At 35.6% G+C, this 23,452-nt stretch overlaps 2 protein-coding genes across 5 annotated transcripts; both read right to left on the bottom strand.

Annotated features, from left to right (window-relative positions):
- Window positions 1-277: 277 nt before the first annotated feature.
- On the bottom strand, window positions 278-2,178 carry LOC136774692 (prostaglandin reductase 1-like). The gene is made up of 4 exons (XM_066729108.1): window positions 1,931-2,178; window positions 1,471-1,762; window positions 1,103-1,379; window positions 278-1,035 (listed from the first exon to the last, which is right to left on the bottom strand). The coding sequence occupies exons 1-4, from the start codon at window positions 2,034-2,036 to the stop codon at window positions 694-696; spliced, it is 1,017 nt and encodes a 338-aa protein (XP_066585205.1). The 5' UTR covers window positions 2,037-2,178; the 3' UTR covers window positions 278-693.
- Window positions 2,179-2,290: 112 nt separating this feature from the next.
- On the bottom strand, window positions 2,291-13,299 carry LOC136774690 (HEAT repeat-containing protein 5B). 4 transcript variants are annotated; one of them, XM_066729103.1, is made up of 24 exons: window positions 12,869-13,299; window positions 12,404-12,541; window positions 12,114-12,325; window positions 11,888-12,035; window positions 11,519-11,813; window positions 11,286-11,446; window positions 10,950-11,199; window positions 10,740-10,883; window positions 10,060-10,675; window positions 9,880-9,989; window positions 9,633-9,796; window positions 9,454-9,486; window positions 9,215-9,289; window positions 8,872-9,147; window positions 8,321-8,792; window positions 8,083-8,252; window positions 7,687-8,008; window positions 7,166-7,614; window positions 6,106-7,102; window positions 5,330-6,045; window positions 5,037-5,250; window positions 4,953-4,967; window positions 4,686-4,831; window positions 2,291-4,604 (listed from the first exon to the last, which is right to left on the bottom strand). In XM_066729103.1, the coding sequence occupies exons 1-24, from the start codon at window positions 12,869-12,871 to the stop codon at window positions 4,428-4,430; spliced, it is 6,303 nt and encodes a 2,100-aa protein (XP_066585200.1). In that variant the 5' UTR covers window positions 12,872-13,299; the 3' UTR covers window positions 2,291-4,427. The 4 variants fall into 4 exon arrangements, with proteins under 4 accessions (XP_066585200.1, XP_066585201.1, XP_066585202.1 ...); XM_066729104.1 differs by having other exon boundaries at window positions 5,336-6,045; XM_066729105.1 differs by lacking the exon at window positions 4,953-4,967.
- Between the last annotated feature and the right edge of the window lie 10,153 nt (window positions 13,300-23,452).

The raw sequence follows: 23,452 nt of genomic DNA, 5'->3' as shown, positions 1-23,452 counted from the left end.
GTAGAGTTGTAGGTGTGGGCCACTGTGGGCCGTGTAGGTATGTAGTACCAGATATGAGCATAAATCTACCTTATCTCCTCAGCTTAGAAGAGAATTACTAGATTACTTTCTAGAGGACACTCCAAAAAAAATAACGCGTAAAAAAGCACATGGCGGTAAGTTCAATTACCAACTGCTATCAAAATCAATCGTTGTACAAGATCAAATGTTCAAATTTAAAATACAAGATTTTTCCATATAGAGGATAGAACAATAAGTTCAGTAATTAACATCAAAATAAATAACAAATTGTTCTTTGATATCATACAGACTAAATAAAAATATTGGTGGATAGATTGATTTACATTAAATTTTGCGTAATTAATTTTACAAATTTGATTTTGTAGGATGCAGATACAGAAACAGCTTTTTATAACGGTGTTTAATGAACGTGATAAATCAATCACGTGTCCAGTGAGGGTCAGCGGTAAACAAGAGCGGAGTGCGTAGTATAGTATATCATATATGCACTTACACCTCTACCGTTCTTTGATTATATAAGATAAGGCGAACGTGTTTATTTCGCTTGGTAGCGAGATACGTGAATAAATTACCATAAGCTTCAAAAGAGATAAAATTGTAATTTCAATATATTTTTACAAAACTTAAAATAAAAACTTTTCAATGAATTCCATTCCCTCTTTTTTCTATTGATTATACTTTAACAATAGCTTTTCCTGTATTCTCTCCATGCATCATATCCATAAAAGCTTTGTAAGTATTTTCAAATCCATTTGTTGTGGTTTCTTTATATTTCAACTTTCCATCTTTAATCCATTGCAAATTTTTATTGATGCCTTCCATCCACCTATTCTGCCAGCGATTAACAATGAATCCTTCCATTTTTAACTGCTTTGAGACTACAGCTATTTGCAAGATACTGGCTTTAGGCAATGATGAGAAATTTTCATTGTAAGACGAAATACTACCACAAACTGATATTCGGCCAAAATTGTTCATTTGGTAAATGACAGTACTTGAAATTTCACCTCCTACCTATTATTTTAACACAATTGCTTAATTTTTAGCAATAATTATTTATAACAAATTTTTGACCACTTACGTTATCAAAATAGCAGTCTACACCTTGAGGTGCTGCTTCCCTCAAAGCTTTAGCAATATTCTCTGTTTTATAATTAATAGCAGCATCAAACCCTAGTTCTTGCACAAGATATTTACATTTTTCATCTGATCCAGCAATTCCAATGACAGTCATGTCAAGAACGTGTTTTGCTATTTGGCCAACATGAGAGCCAACAGCTCCAGCTGCTCCACTCACCACAAGAGTCTCACCAACTTTTGGTTGACAAATTTCAAGAAAGCCAAAGTATGCTGTGTTCCTATGAAAGAATTTTAAATTATTCAGTAACATATACAAATATACCAACTATGATAAACATAAATTCAATGAATGAGAAAAAGAATTTCTACCCTGGCATTCCTAATACACCTAGACATAAGGATGAAGATAAATTTCCTATATCAGGTAATATATATGGTTTTTGCTTGAGAAGATTTAATTCAACGCCATTAGGACTAACCACAGTATGTGTTCTCCAGCCAAAATATCCCATAACTTTTTTACCAACCGGATAATCAGGATTTTTAGATTCTAATATTTTCCCAACTTGACCACCGATCATTGTAGATCCAAGTGGCAGAGTGGTGGTATAAACTCTCATATAAGGATCCACAGATAAATACTCTGCCTCAACAAGATACTCTAAAGAAAAATTGTTTGCATTTTAATCAAAAATTCAAAAGTTAAATTTTATTTTTAGATTAGAAACTAAACTGGTGAACGATTTGCACAAAATTAACTAACTTGAAATTTAATAATTAGGGGTTTTTATGTTGTAATTATATCATTCTCGTTAATATGTTTTTATACCTCCATCGTTAATCGGTGGTAATTCCTCTTCAACTAATTTCAAATCTGATGGTTTTGGTTCCTTTTCAAAGTGCTGGACTATCACGAATCTTTTTGCTTTCACCATTATTGTATGGGAAGAAACGGAATTAATAAAAAATAATTCGTGAAAGATACAGAAAAATATGTTGTTAAAGCAATTTGTTGGAAATTGAACTTTGGAGTAAGTTGAATGTTTCAGACGTCTAAGATTTTGATTCAATGCTTACTGCTTAGTGGTCAAGAGGCACTTATATATATATGTACAATTCGCGCGCTATTAAAAGTAGGGAAGTTCGGAGGGAAGGGGGACCGGAGAAGATCCATTGACCAATTGAATCATTTGAATCATACCATCACATTCAGTCCCTTGCGACGCTAGCGCTTCATTCTTCAAGATTATTAGTAATTAATTTAGATTTATTAAATGATTATAGATCAATTCGCGCAATTATTATACATAATCTATTGATAGGTTTTTCCAGAGCAAGTTTTAGATTTACATTCATCATGAAACTTTGTGGCTTATCAAAAATAAAATATGTCAACAATATAATACTGTAATACAATCCATTTTTATCTACAAATTATTCTCACCTGTGACACATTTAAAGTAAGATCGATTATGATCGAGATAAATTTATTATAATTTAAAATGCTTTTCTTGCATTCCGACAAGATGACGCGATATGCATTAAAACATAATTTACATTATAGCTTAATAGATAATTTCGTGAACTTGGCGCTAATAAAATTAGCACTTCCAGCTCTATTTGTAACAATATGATCCTACAAATAATAAGTAGTCTCAAAAATTTGGAAGTTCTAATGGTTTTTATTTTACTATCCAAGCAATCGCGTTACAACATTCCATATGTTCATACGAAATAAATATGATTTGGTGTTACAGAAATTTTTACTGAATAAAAATAATACTCCTAATATTTAAGTGTCTAATTGAAAAAGTATGGAGAGGTTTTTTTTAAAATTATAATATAAAAAATAGTACAATCTGTGTCGACCTCTTATACTTTTTATGCCCCCTAATAATTCTGCATAATCCATACGTATGTTAAATTTCAAAGTCTAAGTTGCTCTATATCTACTTATATAGTCATGCACCGACATTATTGGTACTCAATTCTGTATTCATAGTACAATGAGCATTAGATGGAAAGACATTTCTTTTACGTAAATTAATATGCAATCTATAAACATATCTAATATATGATTTATCCTCTTTTACTTCATCAGTATTTTTTATAAGTAGATTTGTCTTTTTCTATTCGTAATTAACGCAAAGAATTCATTTTTAATGATTTGAAAGTTCCATTTTATGACAATTTTGGTGTTTAAGTAAAACACCATGTACTTATTTAACATGATTTTATCCATTGATATTTAAGTGGCAATTGTCTGTTTTACAAATTATAATAATACTAATATAAATCATTAGTTACACTGGCAAGAACATAAAAAATTTAAGTGTTCTAACTAAAGTTAAACAAATTATTTTGTAAATTCTTTAAAACTTTTAAGATCTTTTGAAAGACATTAGGAGCTACATAAAGAGCTTATTTTTATTGTCATAAAATGAAACTCAACAAGAATTCTTCGTACTAGCAGGGCTATCACCAATGCACATTGGTTTATTATTTAAATATGGGGACTCAGCTATCTATACAGTTCAATGATTTAACTAAGTTTTACATTTATAATAATAAATGCTGTCATATGCAATTTATACCGTTTTTACCATGCTTTCTTAGTAAAGTTGTGTACTTAAACCATTGAGTTTTGTATGGAGTTAACATGATATGCTGCGTTTAGCCCCACAGGTCAATAAGTATTTTCATAAAATCATATATTATTTTATAACATTCAATTGCTTTAATATTATATGGATTTTCTTGTAGAATACTCTTCAACATTTCACTTTAAACTACTATATATTTTATGTCAGTCTATGCAAATTGTGCAAGTTTATTCTTAGGATTACAATATATATATATATATATATATATATATATAAATTCGGAATATATGATCCAGATCATTTTTCTGATAATATGTAATTTAATCCGTCCTAACACTTTGATAAATATATATATGATATATATATTTTTAAAATAAAATAAATTAATTTATGCTACATTTACAAATATAAGTCTATATACAATTTTTTCTCACTTAAAGATAGTTTAAATGGCAACAAAGTAAATTATACTCCAAATAGTTTTAAAATAATCTATCAATAATTATTGCTTTTTGAAAACTCTTGAAGTTTTTCTACCAGAAATTACATTTAGAAGCTGTAGTATTTACAAATTTTCGAGATTGTAGCTTTAAAAAATTCTCTGAGTACAAAACAACTCACGTAAATACAGTTAAATTATAATATTTAAAAAATAATGTTAAAATTATAAAAAAGTCAGTTCAATCAATCTGGTTTGTGAATAGTTTTCAAAGATGTTAAGACTTAATTGAAATTAGAAAAGTCTGTTTTTAGCTTAATTGAAGGAGCCGAGATCTTAATTTGTGGTTTTACAGAATCAACAGGTTTTGAATGTCTCTGGACTTGTTGCTGATTACATTTTACTGCATTTTCCAATTTGATTTTCAATTCAGTTGACTGAGACATTAAAGTTTTAAATTCCTGTAAACAAGATAAAACAAAAAATAAACTAGCATCTTTGAAAAATATAATTTTAATAGTTTAGAAAAATAACAATCATACTTGAGGATATTTAGGACCAATTTTATTTAGCCACTGAAAACTTTGTTGATGAAGATTCAACTGATACTTTGTAGCATTTTGAAGTTGATCACTTTCCAATAAATAATTAATTAAGATTGGCACTAATAATGTTAACATCTGAATACCTGGAAACATAAAAAATTTATCTTAGTACATTTTTGAGGCTTGTACAATTTACACAAAACAGCTGAAACAGAACCAATAGAAGATAATATATCATTTTTATATTAAGCAGTTCTGCATTACCTTGCAAAAGATCTCCTGAATAGCATGTAACATATGTTTTATTTCTTTTTGTTCAATAAAATAGTGATAGTTACTGATACTTACGATTAGATAATTCCACGAGTCCAATTAGAGCTTCCACGGTGCTAATACATTCAAGTGTGAATAGTAACTCGATTTCGCTCACAACTTGCTTACTTTTATCGCTGTATAAATATTCCACCAATCTTGGAGCGAGGGCATGAATATAGGGTGTACTAATGATACGCTCTGGATGCAAAAATATCGTTCTGAGTGTTTGAACGCATTTTAATTTAACCTGCAACGATTTAATTAATTATACAACAGTGCTGAATATAAAAGCGCTGGCTTTGTAAACACTACAAAAATTCACGTACACTCACCAATATATTTTCAGATTGAAAAGCGTGTCTGAAATGATTGATGCATGGAAATTGTAAATTCGGTGCACTCACTACTTCCGGTAACGCGTGAAGGACAAAAACAGCGATACCAAGCAACATGGCTTTCTCATCCATTTTGGTTTCCTCGTTTCCGGTTTTTGCAAGATCGATAATTTTTGCGAGGGAGCTTTGTAACAAGGCAGTCCACTGTTCCTGACATCGCTGGTCGCGAGAATATTTATTGACGATTAAACTTTTTAAACAGTGCAGAGCTGCGTGAATAGGTGCTTCTGATCCAGTTTTCAAAATATCATTCTCAGTACGAACTGCAGTTTCTCTTATAACTCCAGTCGCTAAATACAATAATGTTGGTAAGATCGCTACAGCTCCATGCGGTGAACAAAGTGTTGGAAGAGATTCCATAATGCCAAGTGCTGATGCAATTAATTTCCCACTATCCTCCGACGGAGAATATTTTTTTCGTGACAAAATAGCTGTGGTACCGGCAGGATTGGGATTTAATGCTGGTATCTGTCTAACTAATAAACAAAGGCATACTTCTAAAACAGCAAAAACCAAAGACTTGCCCGGCACAAGCTCCCCGCTCTCTTCGCCTTCTCCTAAAAAGTCTATCTTCAATATTTCCTCAGTTTTTCCTAACATATTCATATCTACTGCCTCATTATTCTCTTGTTCACTTAAATTTAGTTCTGAAATTATTAAACAATTATTAAAATACTATTCTTTCGTGATCATACAGAAATAATTACCGTTCAATTTAGCTCTCTTCCTGTCAATAAGATCTTCTTGTGCAGCTTTCATAACTTGTTTCAATACTTCCATTATGATAATTTGAATCCTATAATTTTCTCTGGTTAATAGTAATCTATGCAAAACATTCGACAATTCGATTGGAAGTGAACGATCTTTGATTAAAACTCTACGGGACCAAGTGGAATCAAGAAGAGTGTATAAAGCATTGAGACAAGCTTCGATATTCTGTACACATTCAGAAGACCGTGGGCTACACAAAGCTTCCATACAAATTCCAAAAAGAAGATGAAATCGTTCTGCATTTGAATCCATCTTGGCGGCTGTATCATTATTATTATTATTATTAGATACAGTAGATTCTTTTGTTTCATTGCTGACATCTTCCTTTCCAAATCCACGAGCATTTAACCACAATGTCGCTGCATACAGAATAGGGGCCCATGATTCAGCATAATGAGGTCTAGCCGATTCCATAGTGTCCGTTGTGTAAAATGCACCGCCATCGTGAGGTAGTTGGCTAGAAAATTCTGGTGGCAAAGAGAGTAGAGCGTGATCTCGTAAAGCAGCCAACCAATATTGGCTGAGGCTCAGAAGCTCCGGTTGTACCAAACTTAGCAAACTTTCAGTTTGAAATTCAAAGTCACCAAAATCTTCATCACAACCAGTGGCTACTGAATTTGCATTTTTCATGGAAGACTCCTTATTAGTAAATGTTGATCCATCTTTTATCATAGCTACAACATAGACCTCTGCCCATGCCTTTAAAATGGCCAGTCTCTCGAGAGTCGATAAACTTTCATTATAGAGCTGAGGGCGCATGTGGCCCTCCCTCAATTTTTCTAATGACGACACCAGCAGTTGATGTACCCTACGAAGGTCATTCAAATCTCTAGCAACACCACTCCCAATCCAAGCACTGCACGCCTCGCAAGCAGCAGCTGTGACATGAGATGCTGTTTCTGCAGAAAATGCAGGACGTAATGCAGCTCCGACCTGTAAAAATCATTATACATATATGTTTCACAAAACAGATAATTATTAAACAATCCTGATTACCTGTGCTTGAAATTGCTCCAATAATAGATGCCCAGGGAATTCTGGTTCAGGTACTTTAGCAAACTCTTCTATAATCTCCTGTAAAGTTTTGAGACCTTCCAGACGCAATGGATCGCAGTCACTGGTCGCAGCAATAAATGCCATTCGCACTAAATCTGATAGATGCAATACTAAGAAATCACCTTTTCCTTTAGTCAATTGCATTTCTTTGGCTAGAGACAAATCGAAATGAGCCTGCTTGTCATGTACGCAAGTAGCGACTATACGTCTCACGCATTGTGCTGCAAAAACTCTTGTTGGCCATCGTGGTGTAATCGCCGGTCGCTGCTTCGATGACTCTTCGGCATGAAATTCTGCTTGATCGTCATCCCCCTCTGCCTCCGCGTTCTCGTTATCTGCAGCGTTATCTTCTGTATTAATCACACTTGCTTCCTCAGGAGTACTGGATTCTAAGTAAAAAAGAATTTGCATTAAAATATTGGTATGAAAAAAATTATAGTTTGACAGAATTTTGTATTTACCCGACGCAATAGTCAATACATCCTTGCATAGAGACAACCACTGTGACAAATTATCTGCAGCCAAAATTTGAAGCATACTCGTCAGAGTATCATGAATATCTTTAATCAGTTTACTATCCGTTTCTGTATCCAACATACTGAACAGAACTCCAGGGAGGCCTGTTTCTGTTATTATCAAGCCCTCAACTACATTTGTATCTCTACTTTCGTTAGCTAACGTCATAGCGTGCTCGCAAACTTCCTTTGCTTCACGCTGCGCAAGTTGTCGAAGACACGAAATTGCAGCTTTACGCAATAAAAGGTGATTGCTGGATAAAGTTCGCTAAAATAAAAAAGCAATATAATTCAGACATCCATTACAAACAAAAATGAAACAACATTCTTAAATATGCTTACGCATAATGTAGGAACTAGAGAAGATAAATTAACGTGTCTAGGTGCGAAGAGATGCAATTGCTGAAGACAGCCAGTTGCTTCAGCTTGCACGAGAGGATCTTGATGATCTTGCATTATGGCACAGGCACACAGGAAAGATGATCTGGCCATGCAGACAGTCGATGTGTTACCTACAATATAATTACAGTTTTAATTATTCTTACTTATTGAAAATCCACGAATTTGTGAAAAAGTATACCTTGTAATTCTGGGCCTATCGTTGTGATAATAGCAGACAGGACTTTGCCTATGCATTGATGGACGTCGATATAAGATTGCGGCACATTGAGTAATAGAGTCAATGTCAAAGATAATGTAGGTTCTACATAACCACGAAACATTGGTCCCCCTGAATCTGCTATTAATGAAAGAGCATGCAGCGCCCACACTTGCACTACAGGAGATGAATTATCTTGTGCTAGTGCGAGCAAAATACTGACACTGGTATTCAAATGCTGACTGGATCCCATACCACCCACATATTTATGCAGACATCCTAAAGCCAAGGAATGTCCTGTTCGACTAACTACGTCACGTGCAGATTTAAGACGATCGAAACTAGTTTGGGCCAACTCTGCTGTAAATTTCGGGTCAGATATTACTTGTGCCATTCTTCCAACAGCTTCCCCAGCCGCCCAACGTAAAATGGAATTACTGCTAATCAGCGTACTCTGTCATTTGACAATTTTTATAATCAATAATTAATTAGCATCAGTTATTGGGAAGAAATTTCTAAAGATTTAAACTTACGATAATCAGATTTGTTGCTGATTTCTTGACGTCTTCTTGACCGAAACTTGTTTTAGCTTCATTCAATCCTTTTAACCCACTAAGCACGGCAGTGAAAACGTTCATTTGAATCGCTTCTTGTCTGCCAGATTTTGTATGCTTTATACATTCGCCAAAATGGTCCAACATTTGTAATTTATGCTTATTTGCAACGCGAGGAAAAATTTGACCGAACAAAGAGACCGATAAATCGATAACAGCTACACCTAAGGGCAATGGTCCAGGAATAGTTTCATCCTAAAATATATGCATTGTCAATTAGTTTATTTATGGATGCTTATCGAGAAATTTCTGTTATAATTACTTGAGGTACGGGTCGATAAAGGCAACATGAATTATGCTCCAGTGCTCCGGAGCCTGCTGCACTGTTTGGCTGTAGCTATAAATAGAAATACATTTTATGAACTCTCAATATGAAATATTAAAAGTATTTAACGTAATTAAACCTGAATAAAAAATGAAAAGAAAAAAGAAAAATACAACAATAATAAATAAAAACAAATATTTATCGCCGCAGTAAACATTTACAAGCATGTTACTCACATGTTCTAAATCTGCTTTTCTATTTGGTTCCATCTAAACACGAATGAATGCATGTAACAGGCCTTTTTAGTACTTAGCTATCTTTGTTAGTATTAAAACAGAACGACTCTGGTAATTTAAATTAAAGTTAATAGAAGCACATTCACCAAACCCTTGATAATATTAATAATTATAATCACCTGGTCTTCTATAGTCCGGTGATCAGTCTCTTGTAACCAGGTACCGAGAATCACAGAATCATTGGCGTGGCATACTGCACGTAACAAGGAAGTAGTCGTATTTCCAGGATTTTCAGTCAAAGTGAATTCTGATACTAGCATTCGTAATAAATGTGTGTATGACCCTAAAGAAATATTTTGATGTTAATAAATGAGAGAAATGATGCATTTAACTTTATATATTTTAGTTATTTAATGCTTTTATTACCCTCAAAGGTTTGAGGTGGTAGTAACAGCAAAGTTTCATATAACCTTAAACGAACCATCGCTGCAGGGGCTTTCAATTGTTGTCCATAATTTTTCAGCACGGTAGACAGGCTATAATATATATAATTAAATATTTAACATATATCTCTCTAACACATATCTTTAATATTTTAAAACATACTTAGCTAACATTGCCAATGCCGATTCGATTGGGGTTAAAAGTCGTCTTGTTATATCGTCATTGAGTAATTCTGGGCAATGAAGGAGGAAGCTGTGCATTGCCGAAAGTGCACCTGCACGACCTTCCAAAGTGACTTGCCAAGTGAATGCGTCACCACGTGCCTTTTCACTTTCGAGCTCTTTATTGGATCGAGGGAAAGAATTTCTCCACAATAGCAACATTCTTGGCAAAAGACCTTTAACGACAGCTGTACCTAAAGTCATGATAGCACCAATCAGTAGCCAACCAGCATGAGTTCTATTTAACGAAAGTCGACTGTTCTGGCTCGCACTTCGCAGGAGTTCCTCTGCTGTATTGAAAATAATTTTTCCTTTTGTATGTGGAACACCAAGAGGGGACAAACGTACGCTGCCTAAAACAGCGGCTAGGGCTCCGCTGTACCCAGCGATTGCCTCTGGTGAGCTTCGCATATTTTCAATTCCATCCACGCAACGATCGATCAAAGGTGTTATTTGACTTGGCACAGCAACGCAAATGCAACGTAAACACCAGGCAGCTGCTAACCTTGCTGCTTGACATGGGTGGACCAGAACTGCCATGATGGTATCTATCAAACCTAAATGAGAGGTATTAGTATACAAAAATCACAGTCAATAAATTTGGAATTAATATGAACATACTCAATGATTGATCGGACAACAAATTGGATGCTGTGGTTCCTAGACCCAATATTAAATTTCCCATCTCGTGTAAAGCGCAAACCAACAAATGCTGACTGAAAAGGGTCTCCTGATTGCAGTCTTTTGCATTTTCAGGACTGAAATCTGAAGGGACACAATTTAGTTTTTATTAGAGTTTAATATTAAGTGTATTATTCTAATTATATTTACCAATGGAGTTCATTTGTTTCAGAATGATGTGTGATATTTCTTTGCAAGCAGCAGCTTGAGCTCCTTCACTTAATAATTTTCCAATAGTACCTCGTAATATGAAATTAACGCATTTTCTGGAATAAACAGCGTCAACGTGTGAACTGGCTGCTTTCGGATTCGTTACAAGATCTAAAACGTGTGCAATCAGTGCACCGATATTTCGTTCTAGCCATGTTCCTCCCAACATTTGAACAAAAACTACATATGCCTTCAAATATTCATAATATTAATTTTCTTTCTTTTATCATATATATATATATATATCACTTTAATTACACTTTAGCAATTACTTACGTGCGTAACTCCAACTCGTACTTCTCTGTTTATACCGGAAGTGCCTTTAATTATTTCACCTGTACCCTTCAAAAATCCTACTCCACCTCTTAAGAATCCCGACATTAATATATTCAACACTTCATCAAGCGAAGCCATTTTTACAGCTTTTGTTTGTGCAGCTAATTACAAAAAATTTAAATTATCTGATATTGCTTAAAAATGGTTTTGAATTTATGTTAGTTTTAAATTACCTGTAGGACTCTTTCCTTTTGGAGCTGGCAACTGAGTCATAGCAACTAAAGAACCTAAAAGTTTTGATACAGCACATCGTACTTCATAATTTGATCCTTCAAAAGCACGAAAGCACAAGGTTGCCAAACTCTCAATCTCAGTTGTATATAAAAATGGAGCATGATTGAGCATCTCTAACAAGCATTTGGCAGCGGCACACCTTACTGCCATCACTCTATCAGTTAAATAATGCCTTGATACTTTGTAAATTTCTTTATGTACATTGGTAATAGCAGATCCCATTCCAGCGCAAACCTATTTGAACAAATTTTACAAATAAGATTGTAATAAAAAAAATAGACACAAAAGTAAAAGAAAGATTTGTATACCTTTTCCAAGGTATACATAATTTCTATTCGAGTTTGGGACTCTGCAGAACGTAGAGATTTTATTAAAATCTGCACAGTTTCCTCATATGACCTACCCATCATTCTACCTAATTTCTCATACATACACCCAACACAACATATTGCAGCTCTGCAAAAATGAGCAATTATGAAAAGCATACTGTTTTAATAAACCAATTGACAAATTTTAATATAAAAAAATTCTTACAATTTAGTTGGAAGAAAACTGGGAGAATCATCTTTGTTTCTGAGAATATCATTACATTTGTTTACTGTGTCAAAAAGCAAAAATGTATCTCCAACACTAAATAATGTGGCTAGACATCTTGCTATTAAACGACGAGTAGGTGGTCCAGGGGCACCTTGCATGTGTTTTGTCAATTGTTCTACTAATTTTTGTTGGCATCCTTTAATATCACTCTAAAAAATGAAAAAATTTCTTTTACCTGCAAGATTTCTTTTACAGTATAATTATAAATACTTTCAAAATAACGGTACCTTCTGTGCAGCAACCAGGACTTTATCTAGAAACCTTAGCCACTCAAAAATGAAAACTGGACGTTTTGCCTCTGGGATCTGGTTCAAAGCATCCTCATTGAGGGTCAGGCTATGACTCAGCTCCATCATGATTTCAATCTACTTTATTTCAATAGAATATTGATTCATTTATTATGTTCCTGTGATTCATATGATATTAGTAAAATACTCAAATAATTATCAAGTACAAACTTTCAAATATGGAATAAATTTTAACAAGTACTATAAACATTGCTCTTCTGCATAAATTAATATACAGTTTTGGAAACATGAGTCTTATATCTTTGTACTATTTTTAATAAAAATTATAAGCTACTACTTGGAAAACTGCGATATTTATATTGGGCTAAGAATAAGTTTAGGTACTTGTACAGATTTTACGCAATAGACTCATTTTTAAAGAAAACGAACTTGATAAATACATACCATAAACCTTTTATCGAGTTTATCAGCGTACGAAGCGTGGCTTAATTTTTTATATTAGCATCTAGTAGTCTGTTTCACTTTCGCAAAACACAGAAATCGTTAGCCAAGTATTAATAATGCACATCAGAAAAACAGATCTTCGTTCGAACGTAGTCTCTCCGTCATCATATTTCCTAATTAAATTTTCCACGTTAATTGACTACAATATTGTGCAAGAATCAGAGTGACAGGAGTCTGCATAGGGACTCCGCGCACAGAATGCAATGGCAAGTGTGCAACACCAGTTCTTGCTCCGTTTGTATGACAAATTCTCCACTCAGAGTGTCTCAGAGCACTCTGTCCAATCTCCAGTCAATTTAGGTTAGGATAACTCAGTGGGTATGTATGTATTCCATGATAATTGTATAATTAGCCGCGCGCACGCGCGCGCAAATGGCGGAGGCCCGCGGGAAACTGTCAAGAAAGTCAAGTTGCACTCGCATAAAGGAATCTTCTCTCATTTTCTTCATCGATTTGCGAAAGAGCGCCTTCCGGTGGAAAATCCTTGAAACAAAAATGGCGCGTAAATCAAACGTCAAGTGTAAGTAACTCAAATAAAGCAACGATACAACCCAAAACGTGTTATCCTTCCTTTAGAACAGAATGTTTTAACTTTATAATTATGCACAAGAGCGCAAAAATTATTATTTAATTAATAAACGGATGAAATTTTCAGTCAAAGAAAAGATTCTTCCCATAAAATGGCATAGAATATAAGGCTAACGTGGTTATTGCAGCAGGGTGAATTAAATAGCGCAGTAATAGTATGTTTACGATTTTTCAATTATTACTTCATAAATTGTCGTTTTTTTTTTTACCTCTCGACTTGTTCTTCCAACCTGTACTCAAGTCTTTTAGCTATCCATATAATTTGAATTCGTTATGATTCTAATTGTCGAGGAGTCGCATTACTCTTTTTTTTGCAAGATTACCTGATACCTCATGAATATTAAAATACGCTGTGACATTTACGCGTATTTAATACGATTATACAGTGATCTATTTGCCCGAAGTTTTGTCTTCGCTCCATCCTAGAAAAAGCCAAATGATCCACTATCTTGATAATTGTTTTTTGCAGGTTTTAATTCGACAGGCAGCCAGCATGATGAGCCAACGACGAACGAATATGTCAGATTTACGTCAAAAATAAACAATTGACCGTGCTAAGGATTTTCGACGAAATTTGTCAAACGCATAATATAGTATATACTCCTGACATTCATGATAAGTCTACACATTTATAAATTTATATAATTAGAAAATTAAAATTATTGAAAGAAAATCATATAAGGCATAGGTGATGCACGAGAGGTTTGAAATGAGCCATTTTAAAACAATTCCAAGTAAATTAGAGGAGTATATATGTTTCCTTAATAAAACAGTTACCAGCTACAGATTTCTTTGAAAAATATCTCAAGAGCGAGACTCGCATAGTCAGTTTAAATTCATAAATTGCGAAACGAGTTAAGTGGGAAATGAAGAAATTGATTTGGTGTATCAAGAATGTGAAATTCTACAAATGCAGATCGTAGCTTTCCATTCATCTACATTCTATACAGACGCCGAGGTTTAATGCTCTTGAGTAATTGTATATTTTTACACATAGTAGGCCTTTACCCTGTCCGACCTTGATGGTTAAACCGATGCACCTCGCTGGTAATCTCTAGTTTTCCATCAGGAGTTCTTTCGTGACCGTTCAAATCGAATGTAGTCCGCAGACACATACGTGTCTTAAAGAAAAATGTCTCTGAATACCCTTGCAACCCTTAGAACGCCAGAAATTTTTCATAAAAAAAAACAAATGAAAATTTAAATTTAATTAATACTTATATATATAATAATGTTGGTACTGTGTGTGTGTGCCGCGTCTCCAAAGTTTTACGTGACCCAAATATGAACTAGTCCTGCGGTCCAAGGGTACGTGTTAAGGGGCAATCATCGTGTTCACTACAACGCGTTCTCCAATTCTCTGACTGTATCACTGATCTACGATTCTCTTAATACTAGAATTTGATTAAAAATATTACAATTGCTATAAATCAGACGATGACCTATTTTGAAATGGCTGCAATTAAAATCTGGTGGATTCCAAAGGTCAAACGATTTTCGCTATAGGACAACGAATACAAATAACCCCGTGTGATACGATGTGTGTGCATTCGGTACTTTGATAATGATTTCCATGATGATGACATTTAAAAAGAACACGTTTATTCGAATTCTGATATAAAACACTCGTCTTGTAAATATTTAATGATGAGATACTGGTATTAATAGAAAACATATAAATCGCTTGCACAGTTTAGTCGCTATGATGAAAACATGCATTATGGTTATTGATGAGTTGGATTAACGAGTCAAGGAGTGCTCGAGATTAAATGTTTATTTGATCGGGCAATTAGCTTCTTACATGAAATCAGCTATTTTTCTAATTAATTTATAATATTAATTTTAGACCATTATTTTACACTGACTAAGCAAGCTGGTCTTTGCAGCGGTAAAATCAATATGGATGCTCTAATAATAACCGCTGATTCGGATATAATAATGAATGATCTCTTAGCCTAAGAGGTTATATTGCCAAATGGAATTCGAATGGTCATCGTAATTAAGATTTCTCTCATCAACCCTTTTCGTAATCGTGTTTATATAATTTTATGGTTCATTAACCGGCTGTGAGTGTTATTCTTTCTCGCCCCCCCCCTCTCTCTCTCTCTTTCACTATATATGCTCCGTTTCTTTCTCTGCTCGAAGATTTTGAAATAAAGAACGAAAGGGAGGGGGGGGGGGGAGTGTCTGAGAGGGAGAGAAGAGACTTTCGGATTATATATGGACTGTGTTATTGATATACCTATATACATATAAATGAGGCCCATTTAGACGTATTTTCATATTTCCAGAAATGTCTGATTACATTTATAGTCCGGAAATCAATTAAAGGGTGTAACGTAATGATTGCAATAATTTATGACGTCACAGGTCTCGTGAAAAAATCTCAAAAAACGCACATGCTCCTCCGAGTGAGTTAGAAGCACATTCATATAGTTAAGTTCCAGGAATATTCCTGAAACGTTCCAACGTGTCAAATTGAGTCCGGGAACGTGTCAGAAACGTTCCTGACACTATGTAGCCTGTAACTTCTTAATAAACCACTAGAATAATTTAAATAGGACTCGAAGAATGTCAATAGGACAATGTTTGAGGGAAAAATTCCATTAGATTTGTGCGGTCGATTCGTTAGAGCCTCTATATTCATCTAGAAAGTATGAATATGAGGTTATATTGATAGAATCGTAGGCAAACAATGAAAAAGATCCACGGGACAATGTCGTCAGAGAATTTAGCATGAAAATGGCCAGTGCCACGAAAAACTTGTCTGTTTTACGTTGATGTGACAAACGAATGAGACGTCGATGATCTTCTTGGCGTTTTTTCTCGGTAGTTGACATTATTATTATCAACCAAAGATCACACTTAACGATTCTTTTTTGCCAACCCACGCAAATGACGAAACCCGCTAGTCACCTCTGTTTTCCCTCCCAGCCACCACTCTTTATTAAATTCTCATTAAAAAGTTCGCGTACCTCTCGAAACCATGAGTTTAATTGGTTTCGATTATTGCTTTGGTGCGGCAAAAACAAAAAAAAAGAAGAAGAAGAAAAAAAAAGAGAAAGAAAGAAAAACGTGTAATGCAATCATTTGGTATCAGGTATTAGTCGTGGAGAAGACCTCGTTGCATTTGAGGCAGCAAGTCCATTGGTATATATATATATATATATATATATATATATATATATATACCATTGCTAAGTATAGACAAGAAAAATTGGCTTTTACTTATTGTAATCTACCGAATTTATTGCATTGGCTTTTCTCGCGATATATTTCGCAGGATCGGTCAACAACTTTGAGCAAAACCACAAATATTTCACTTATCCAACGAATGACAGGCGCCTGCGTCTGTAAATAATATTTAGCGTGTTCACGTCAGAAATAAATTTTTTCAATCAGAGCTTGGCTGCTTAATTTGAGGCACGAAATAATTGTTTATCCTACAGCCATTCTATCTTAATACTACATGACTAGTGAAATTATAATCGTCATTTTCAATGTATCGCTTTATGTTAGCTCGTATATCGCGTGTGTGGTTCGATAATTATGCGGTTAACGTTAATACAAAAATTAATCTGAACATTTTCTCACGTTTTCATCCACTCGAATCTTAATCGGCATTCATAGTTGGAATTTTTCTATCCACAAACAAATTGCAAAGTTGCAGAAACTGATAATTTTTTGTATTTGGAATATTGCGATAACAATGGATACGAGGCAAAAAATGAGAAACGTTAAATCTAAAAAAATCAATTTGTTAGTCTATTTGAAAATTATACAGGGGCTAATACTGTCTGGTTTTCTAAAAAATGGTCAATGGTATACCTGATATATATAAAAGGAAAAAGGAAAAGAAAAATTATTCAAAATCTACATTATTTCTAAACTTCGTTCGTTTGGCAAAGCAATATATCAGAGAGTCTCGTATATATAATGTAAAAAAGGAATTTTTTTAAATAACACTGATGCGATACTCGGCATTTTGAGCGAGTGTAGCAATAAAGTAGCAAAAACGTTATCAATCCAGATTAAAAGAATTCTTGAAATGAATTCCTGAGAGTTTATAGCGTCCCTCTCTGTTTCACGGTGGTAAATAGGGCTCTTTTGCAGCACGAATGACGATTTAATAAAGTAGAGGTCAATGTAATAGTGACTAAACGATGAATATTGCTCGCGAAAAAAGACTCATATTTCATGATCCGTACTTCCTCGGAACCTCGACTGCTGAGTTATTATGCGCGAGTTTTTTCGCCTGGACCTTTGCATTCTAATGAGCGATATGCAGGAGCGAAAAAACTCAGGCATAAATTACCGGCTTTTCGGAAACATCGATGACGAAAAAGCTTTGTGCCAAAATAGAGGTTGGCTCAATCTCGTTGGAAAAAAAGGTGACACGCTTTGATTATATATTGGTTCTCGGATGGATTCTAAGAATTTGACGCTCTCTTCTAAAGAATTGAAATAAAGAGAAGCGACAAGTTTGAGGGGAGGGGGTTGGGGGGGGGCAGGGAGAATGGTAAACAGAGGAAGAATCGATCAGTTTGCCCGAGCCTTGACTGGACCACCTGGACCAACGGTACGAGACAGCTGGGAAACTTTTCAGACTTTTGCGTTCCATGCAACATATATATATATATATATATATAACAGTGCAATAAATAATAGCTTAATCAAACTAAAATCTAACGCAATGCAAAAAACCGCGCAAGCCTCCGGAAAATCATTTGTAACATTATACCGACAGTAATGAAGTTTTTCAGACGTCGCTCATCTCTTCCTTGACTCGACTTCAGGGTGGAGGAAACGCATCTCTCGCTGGGAGGGATTCGTAATAGAGACGAAAAAAGAAAGAGAAAAAATAACAACAGCTAGTGCACGCTATATATCTATACGAAGAGAGAAAGAGAGAGTGAGAGAAAAAAAGACGAAGCGCGTGCGTGCAGCGCGTGCGAATTCATTAAATATTCAAAGTTTGATGAGCGAGCCGCGAGCGGCTAAAAAGTGCAAGGAAACACGGAAACAAACAAATGGCGCTGCGGATATTATGGCGAAGTCGACGAAAGAAAAGTTGCCCGATCGAGTTGCGCCACGAATTGCGTCATTTTCACCTAAATATTTCGCTAATCGCTCCAGCTGCCTCAAATTTATCGTAATCTCCACTGCTTTTCACCCGCCGCCATTTTCCATTCTCCTCGCACCTTATTTTTCATCTTTATATGCGTATATGCAGTTTGAAATGTCATCGCATCTTTGAATCGCGAAAATTTCAGTCGAAAAGTCAATAATTTGCATTTTCCAGATTTTTCCTGATTTTTCATCGAATCTCGCTGCTTTTTCTTCGCGATAAAAGCAATAAAAGTATATCGAACACGTTTTTTTCAGCATCTCCACTGCATCGAACAGACCTTTGATAATCTATGAAATGTTAATCGTTAGAAAGAAACTTTGTCGTCAAGCGCAGAGCTTTATAAATATTGATGACAGTTTGCATACGTTTACATGCTCATCGTCTTCTCTCACAGACATCTTCCGGCTAATTATGATATGTATGAGTTAAGGTTAATTTCTATAATAACGCATAAACCAGTACATATACGATCGATAAATCCTCCAAGCACACCTAATTCAACATTTCTCTTAATTAAATCACCACTCAACCTTTACTGATATATAAATAAAATTATCCAATTCACAGCCAAAATTTAACCCGCGATTTCCTGAAAACCTAACCTATAAATTTACAGTTTTTAAAGTTTGCTTGCAAGGTCTACGGTGCGCGATGAGGTTATGAATATTTTCTTCGATCACTAGATTTATCCTTGATGATCGAGTCAAGTTTGCTTATCGTCGGATTTCGATAGCAATTAAGAAGCTTGAAGATATATAATCCATAAAGAATAAACTTGTCGACCAGTTCGAGCGATTGTTATATTTGCAATATAGAATGAAAATAAGCGATAATTTATGGGGGTGGATTATTAGCGAATAGGAAGTCGAAGGATAAAGATTTATAAAAAATGAAATGCAAATCGGTTGCTGAAAAAATAGATTGATCACTTTTGAATAATTAGATATGTTTTTTTTCAACTTGTGATAACTTAGGAAGCTGGAGGAAAACGTTGTACGAAATTCTGAAAACCAGTTGACGAGACCCATGTATACATTGATAAATTTGGATTAAGGACGAGGTGTTTGTTTAAAATATAGTTGGACGATAAGGAAAGAGTTTGTCAAAATCCAGCAAGCTATAAGTATGCTAATGAATATTATAGCGAGCGAAAAATGTAGCCTTCGGCGGCCATCCGCGTTTTTTTTCCATCTACAACTCTTTCTCGTTTTTACCAATAGTGACACGAGTTTCAGAGCGAGGAGAAGAAAGGTCATCGGAACGCGCGAGAAAATTTGGGCAAAAATCAATCGAGCTGCAGTGACGCAGATTCCAAGACGTTTTTTTCTATAGAAACCCTAAAAAGCGGCTCTTTTTCGTCGTCGCGAGATAAGTCGAATTTATAATTGGCCAAACACACAGCGATACCGAGAACCGCCAATGAAAAAGTTCAATTTGCACGTTGAAATTGGTGTGACGAAAGACGACGGCCGGGGCGTGCCATTCAAGTTCGGCCGATTCGACACTTGTACCTATATATATATATGTATAGTCACGTGACTGTTGGAACACGTGCAACAAATTAAAAGTTCCTCTTTGTGCCACGGGCCAGACAAGTGCATTATAGAATATAGAATATAATAAGACCAAAGCCCATTTTCCCGTTCCACCCATAAAAACTCAACGAAGCAACCTGCGTTCGACGAATATTTACCGGTGAAAGTTTTTCCAGCGAATAATTCCTTCGAGGAAAGAATAAGAAAACGCTCTATTATTAACGATACAGACCTGCATTATAAGCTCCGAAAATCCATCTCACATATTACGTAACATATTCATATGGGAATAAAGAAATTAAAGCGATTTCTATATGCATTTCCACGAGCAATTCTTCCCTCGCGAGCGAGGCGTTCGATCGGTCCATTTTCTTTTCCTCCTTTTCTTTCAGCGCCGATAGACATAATTACCCAGGTGAGTATAGCTTTTAAACGCGCCTTAACAAGCTTTTGCAATATATCGTAATAGCCGATGATTAGTCAAGCGAATTTGATGGATTTCCCAAAGCACCGTTCGAAATAAGCTAAAACGCTCTATCGCTTGTTTCACGCTAATTATTGCAATCCGACTGATATTTTTTGCCTGTAATAGTCGAAAGGAAGATGGCGGCTGGGATTATAGGAGGACGAAGAATACATTTTTATAATTGCTTTTTTATTGAAATTTGCTGAAAGTAACGATCGATTAATATTAATAATACGATTGCAAAAGGCGTTGACCCCGGTGATATCGGTATCGGTATTGGTACATATTGGATAGCTGCATAGCTTAATGGCAGCAGTTAAACGGTAAGGTTACCTGAAAGCAGTTCAATTAGTTGTCTGCCCGGTTTATGCAACAACGACTTTTAGGTCGATCGGGAGTTCCAATCCTTTCGATATATATTATCTTCACTGCTGCAGCAATATAGTTTAGTATATAGTACACAGGGTTGAAAAAAAACCTAAGGTTCCCAGGTGCAACTTGTGTCCAAAAGGCTGCATATCGACTGTTCGTATATCATTGCAGCTTTCTTCAAGGTTTCTTCCTCGATGATGCGCAAGAGTTCAGCATTTTTCTCTCTCTCTCTCTCTCTCTCTCGCAGTATTATGATTTCCCTGAGAGAGGGGAGAGATTTACCGAGCCTAACGTATACGTCTTCGAGAGTCTCGCCCAAGAGTGACGCGGAGCCAAGAGTCAAGATTAAGGGGGGGGGGGGGGGGGAGGGGTAGGTAGGTAGACAGTGGTCCAGAAATCGATAGCTTGGAGGAAAAAGAGTCGGACGGAGCTCGCAAGGCAGGCAAATGGCAAAATTGATGAGGCTTATGCAAATGCTTGAAATCTCGGGGCGATTAAGAAGGTGGCCGTACTACTTTCGGGCTCACCTACTGAATCCTCGCGCTAGCCATTAACTAAGTTATGGCCTTTGTGACACCAAAAAGTTTCAAGGTGCCGATAAAGATTGACCGAATGTTTAAAAATGTTCCTGGACAATTGGCATGACGCATTTGCCAGTGTTTTTTTCGTCAGTCTCCCGAATTGTTCTTTAAATATACATATATATATATATATATATATAAATAAGCGAAGAATGAGTCTCCGCGAGTAAATCTTTATTTTCGAACAGGGGATGAAACGGTGGTTCGTCGTTTTCTACATCGAGCGCTATTATTCTGCTTCTAAAAATACAATAAGCCCATGAATAATGGTATATTATATATATATATATATAGTATATTTTAAATATTTCACTCAATCTCCGGCCTTGTCACGCATGAACAGGTATACGCAACGCGATGCGAAAACATTTTTTCTATTAAGCCGTAGACCAAGAGGAAAAATGATTTGTACATTTATGGTCGACCGTGCACGATAAACAAGCGGATCGAACAACCCTGAGAGCAATCGTCGGGAAAACAAGTGAGTATAGTCTCCGAACGGGAGCTCTACGAGTTTTTTCAATTAATCTACGAAGATGTTACCTAACTCACGCGACCGATGGATTTTAAGCAGCTCCACGTGTGCCTCGAGAGTTCCAGTCGACCAATTGATCGAGGAAAAAGTGAAGATGCTGCGGTCAGAAAGAGGGGAGGGGGGAGGGCACTCGGATAATTATAAATATTCTGGTTGGAGCGAGAGAGAAAAAATAGATCGTGGCAATTTTACGTGGTTGGAAAAAGTGACATAATAGCAATGACATTTCTCAAATCTAGCTCGCCTTGCCTGCGTTCATTGACAGTATATACCTACCGCCGTTCTCTAATCTACAAAAAATAAATTGCAAGTGATCTCAGTTCCTAACCTCCCTAAGCAGGCAGGAGTCTAGAAAACACACACACTCCCTTCTGCAACTCATTAAAGAATTCCAATCTCGATTGATTTACCTTTGGAAATAAATTCTAAATTTATTCCAAAATGCGTAAACATATATATATATATATGAAATAGATATATAGGTATTTGTATATTACCGATTTAGAATTTGAGGAATTTGGAAGGGTTCAGAGGCCCCAACGATGATGTATGGCCGAAAAAGTTTGGGAAAAAATGATTCAGGGCCGGGCAAAGGTAAAAGTGTAATCCTCGTTCGATGACGCGCTAGAATATTTGGTAAACATTTCTGGCCACATCCATCTTGTTCCACTCAACGTCCGTCTTTCAGCCACTCTGATCGCCGAACCGGGGAAAAAAGCCAATTTCAATAAGTTCTTCATTAAAGTAAAAAAATTCCGCACAAAATTATGCAGATTGCCGATCAATGCCAACAATGAGATTATTGTTATGACAAAATATCCCACAGTCATTATAATAATATATATTATATCATCGGACCAGGGGGAGTGCTTTGGAATCGTCCAAATATTCCGTGAGTTTCGCGATTGCATAAGGCTATACTTCTTCGTATATACAGCTGCGAGAATAAGGTATACTCTTTCGATCGAGGCGAAATCCACGCGGAAGGATTTTTTACCGAGCCACCCAATGGCGAATAATTAGGATGATTTTTATCGAGGCAGCCACGCAGGGCTAAAAGCACGATCGAGTTATGAATCCTCGAGGTGAAAAAGGAGTCTGGACGACTGCATAATGACGATCGATCGAATCAATTATCGATTAAGTAAATGGAGATAGAGTTGCATAATAGATATCGATCGTTTCAGGTTTTCGCTAATGTAAGCATCGATCCTGCACTCTGCAATGGTGGAGAACCGTTATTAACGATCGATGAAGTCGTCGGGAGTCTCGACGTGTCGCGTCCAACGATCGATCGATCGATCGTTCTATTCGAG

This window comes from Prorops nasuta, unplaced genomic scaffold (genome assembly GCF_024137725.1).
Source record: "Prorops nasuta isolate Cenicafe-Biocafe unplaced genomic scaffold, Cenicafe_Pnas_1.2 PNAS00006, whole genome shotgun sequence".
Taxonomy (NCBI): Eukaryota; Metazoa; Arthropoda; class Insecta; order Hymenoptera; family Bethylidae; genus Prorops; species Prorops nasuta.
This window is presented reverse-complemented; position numbering and strand designations above follow the sequence as displayed.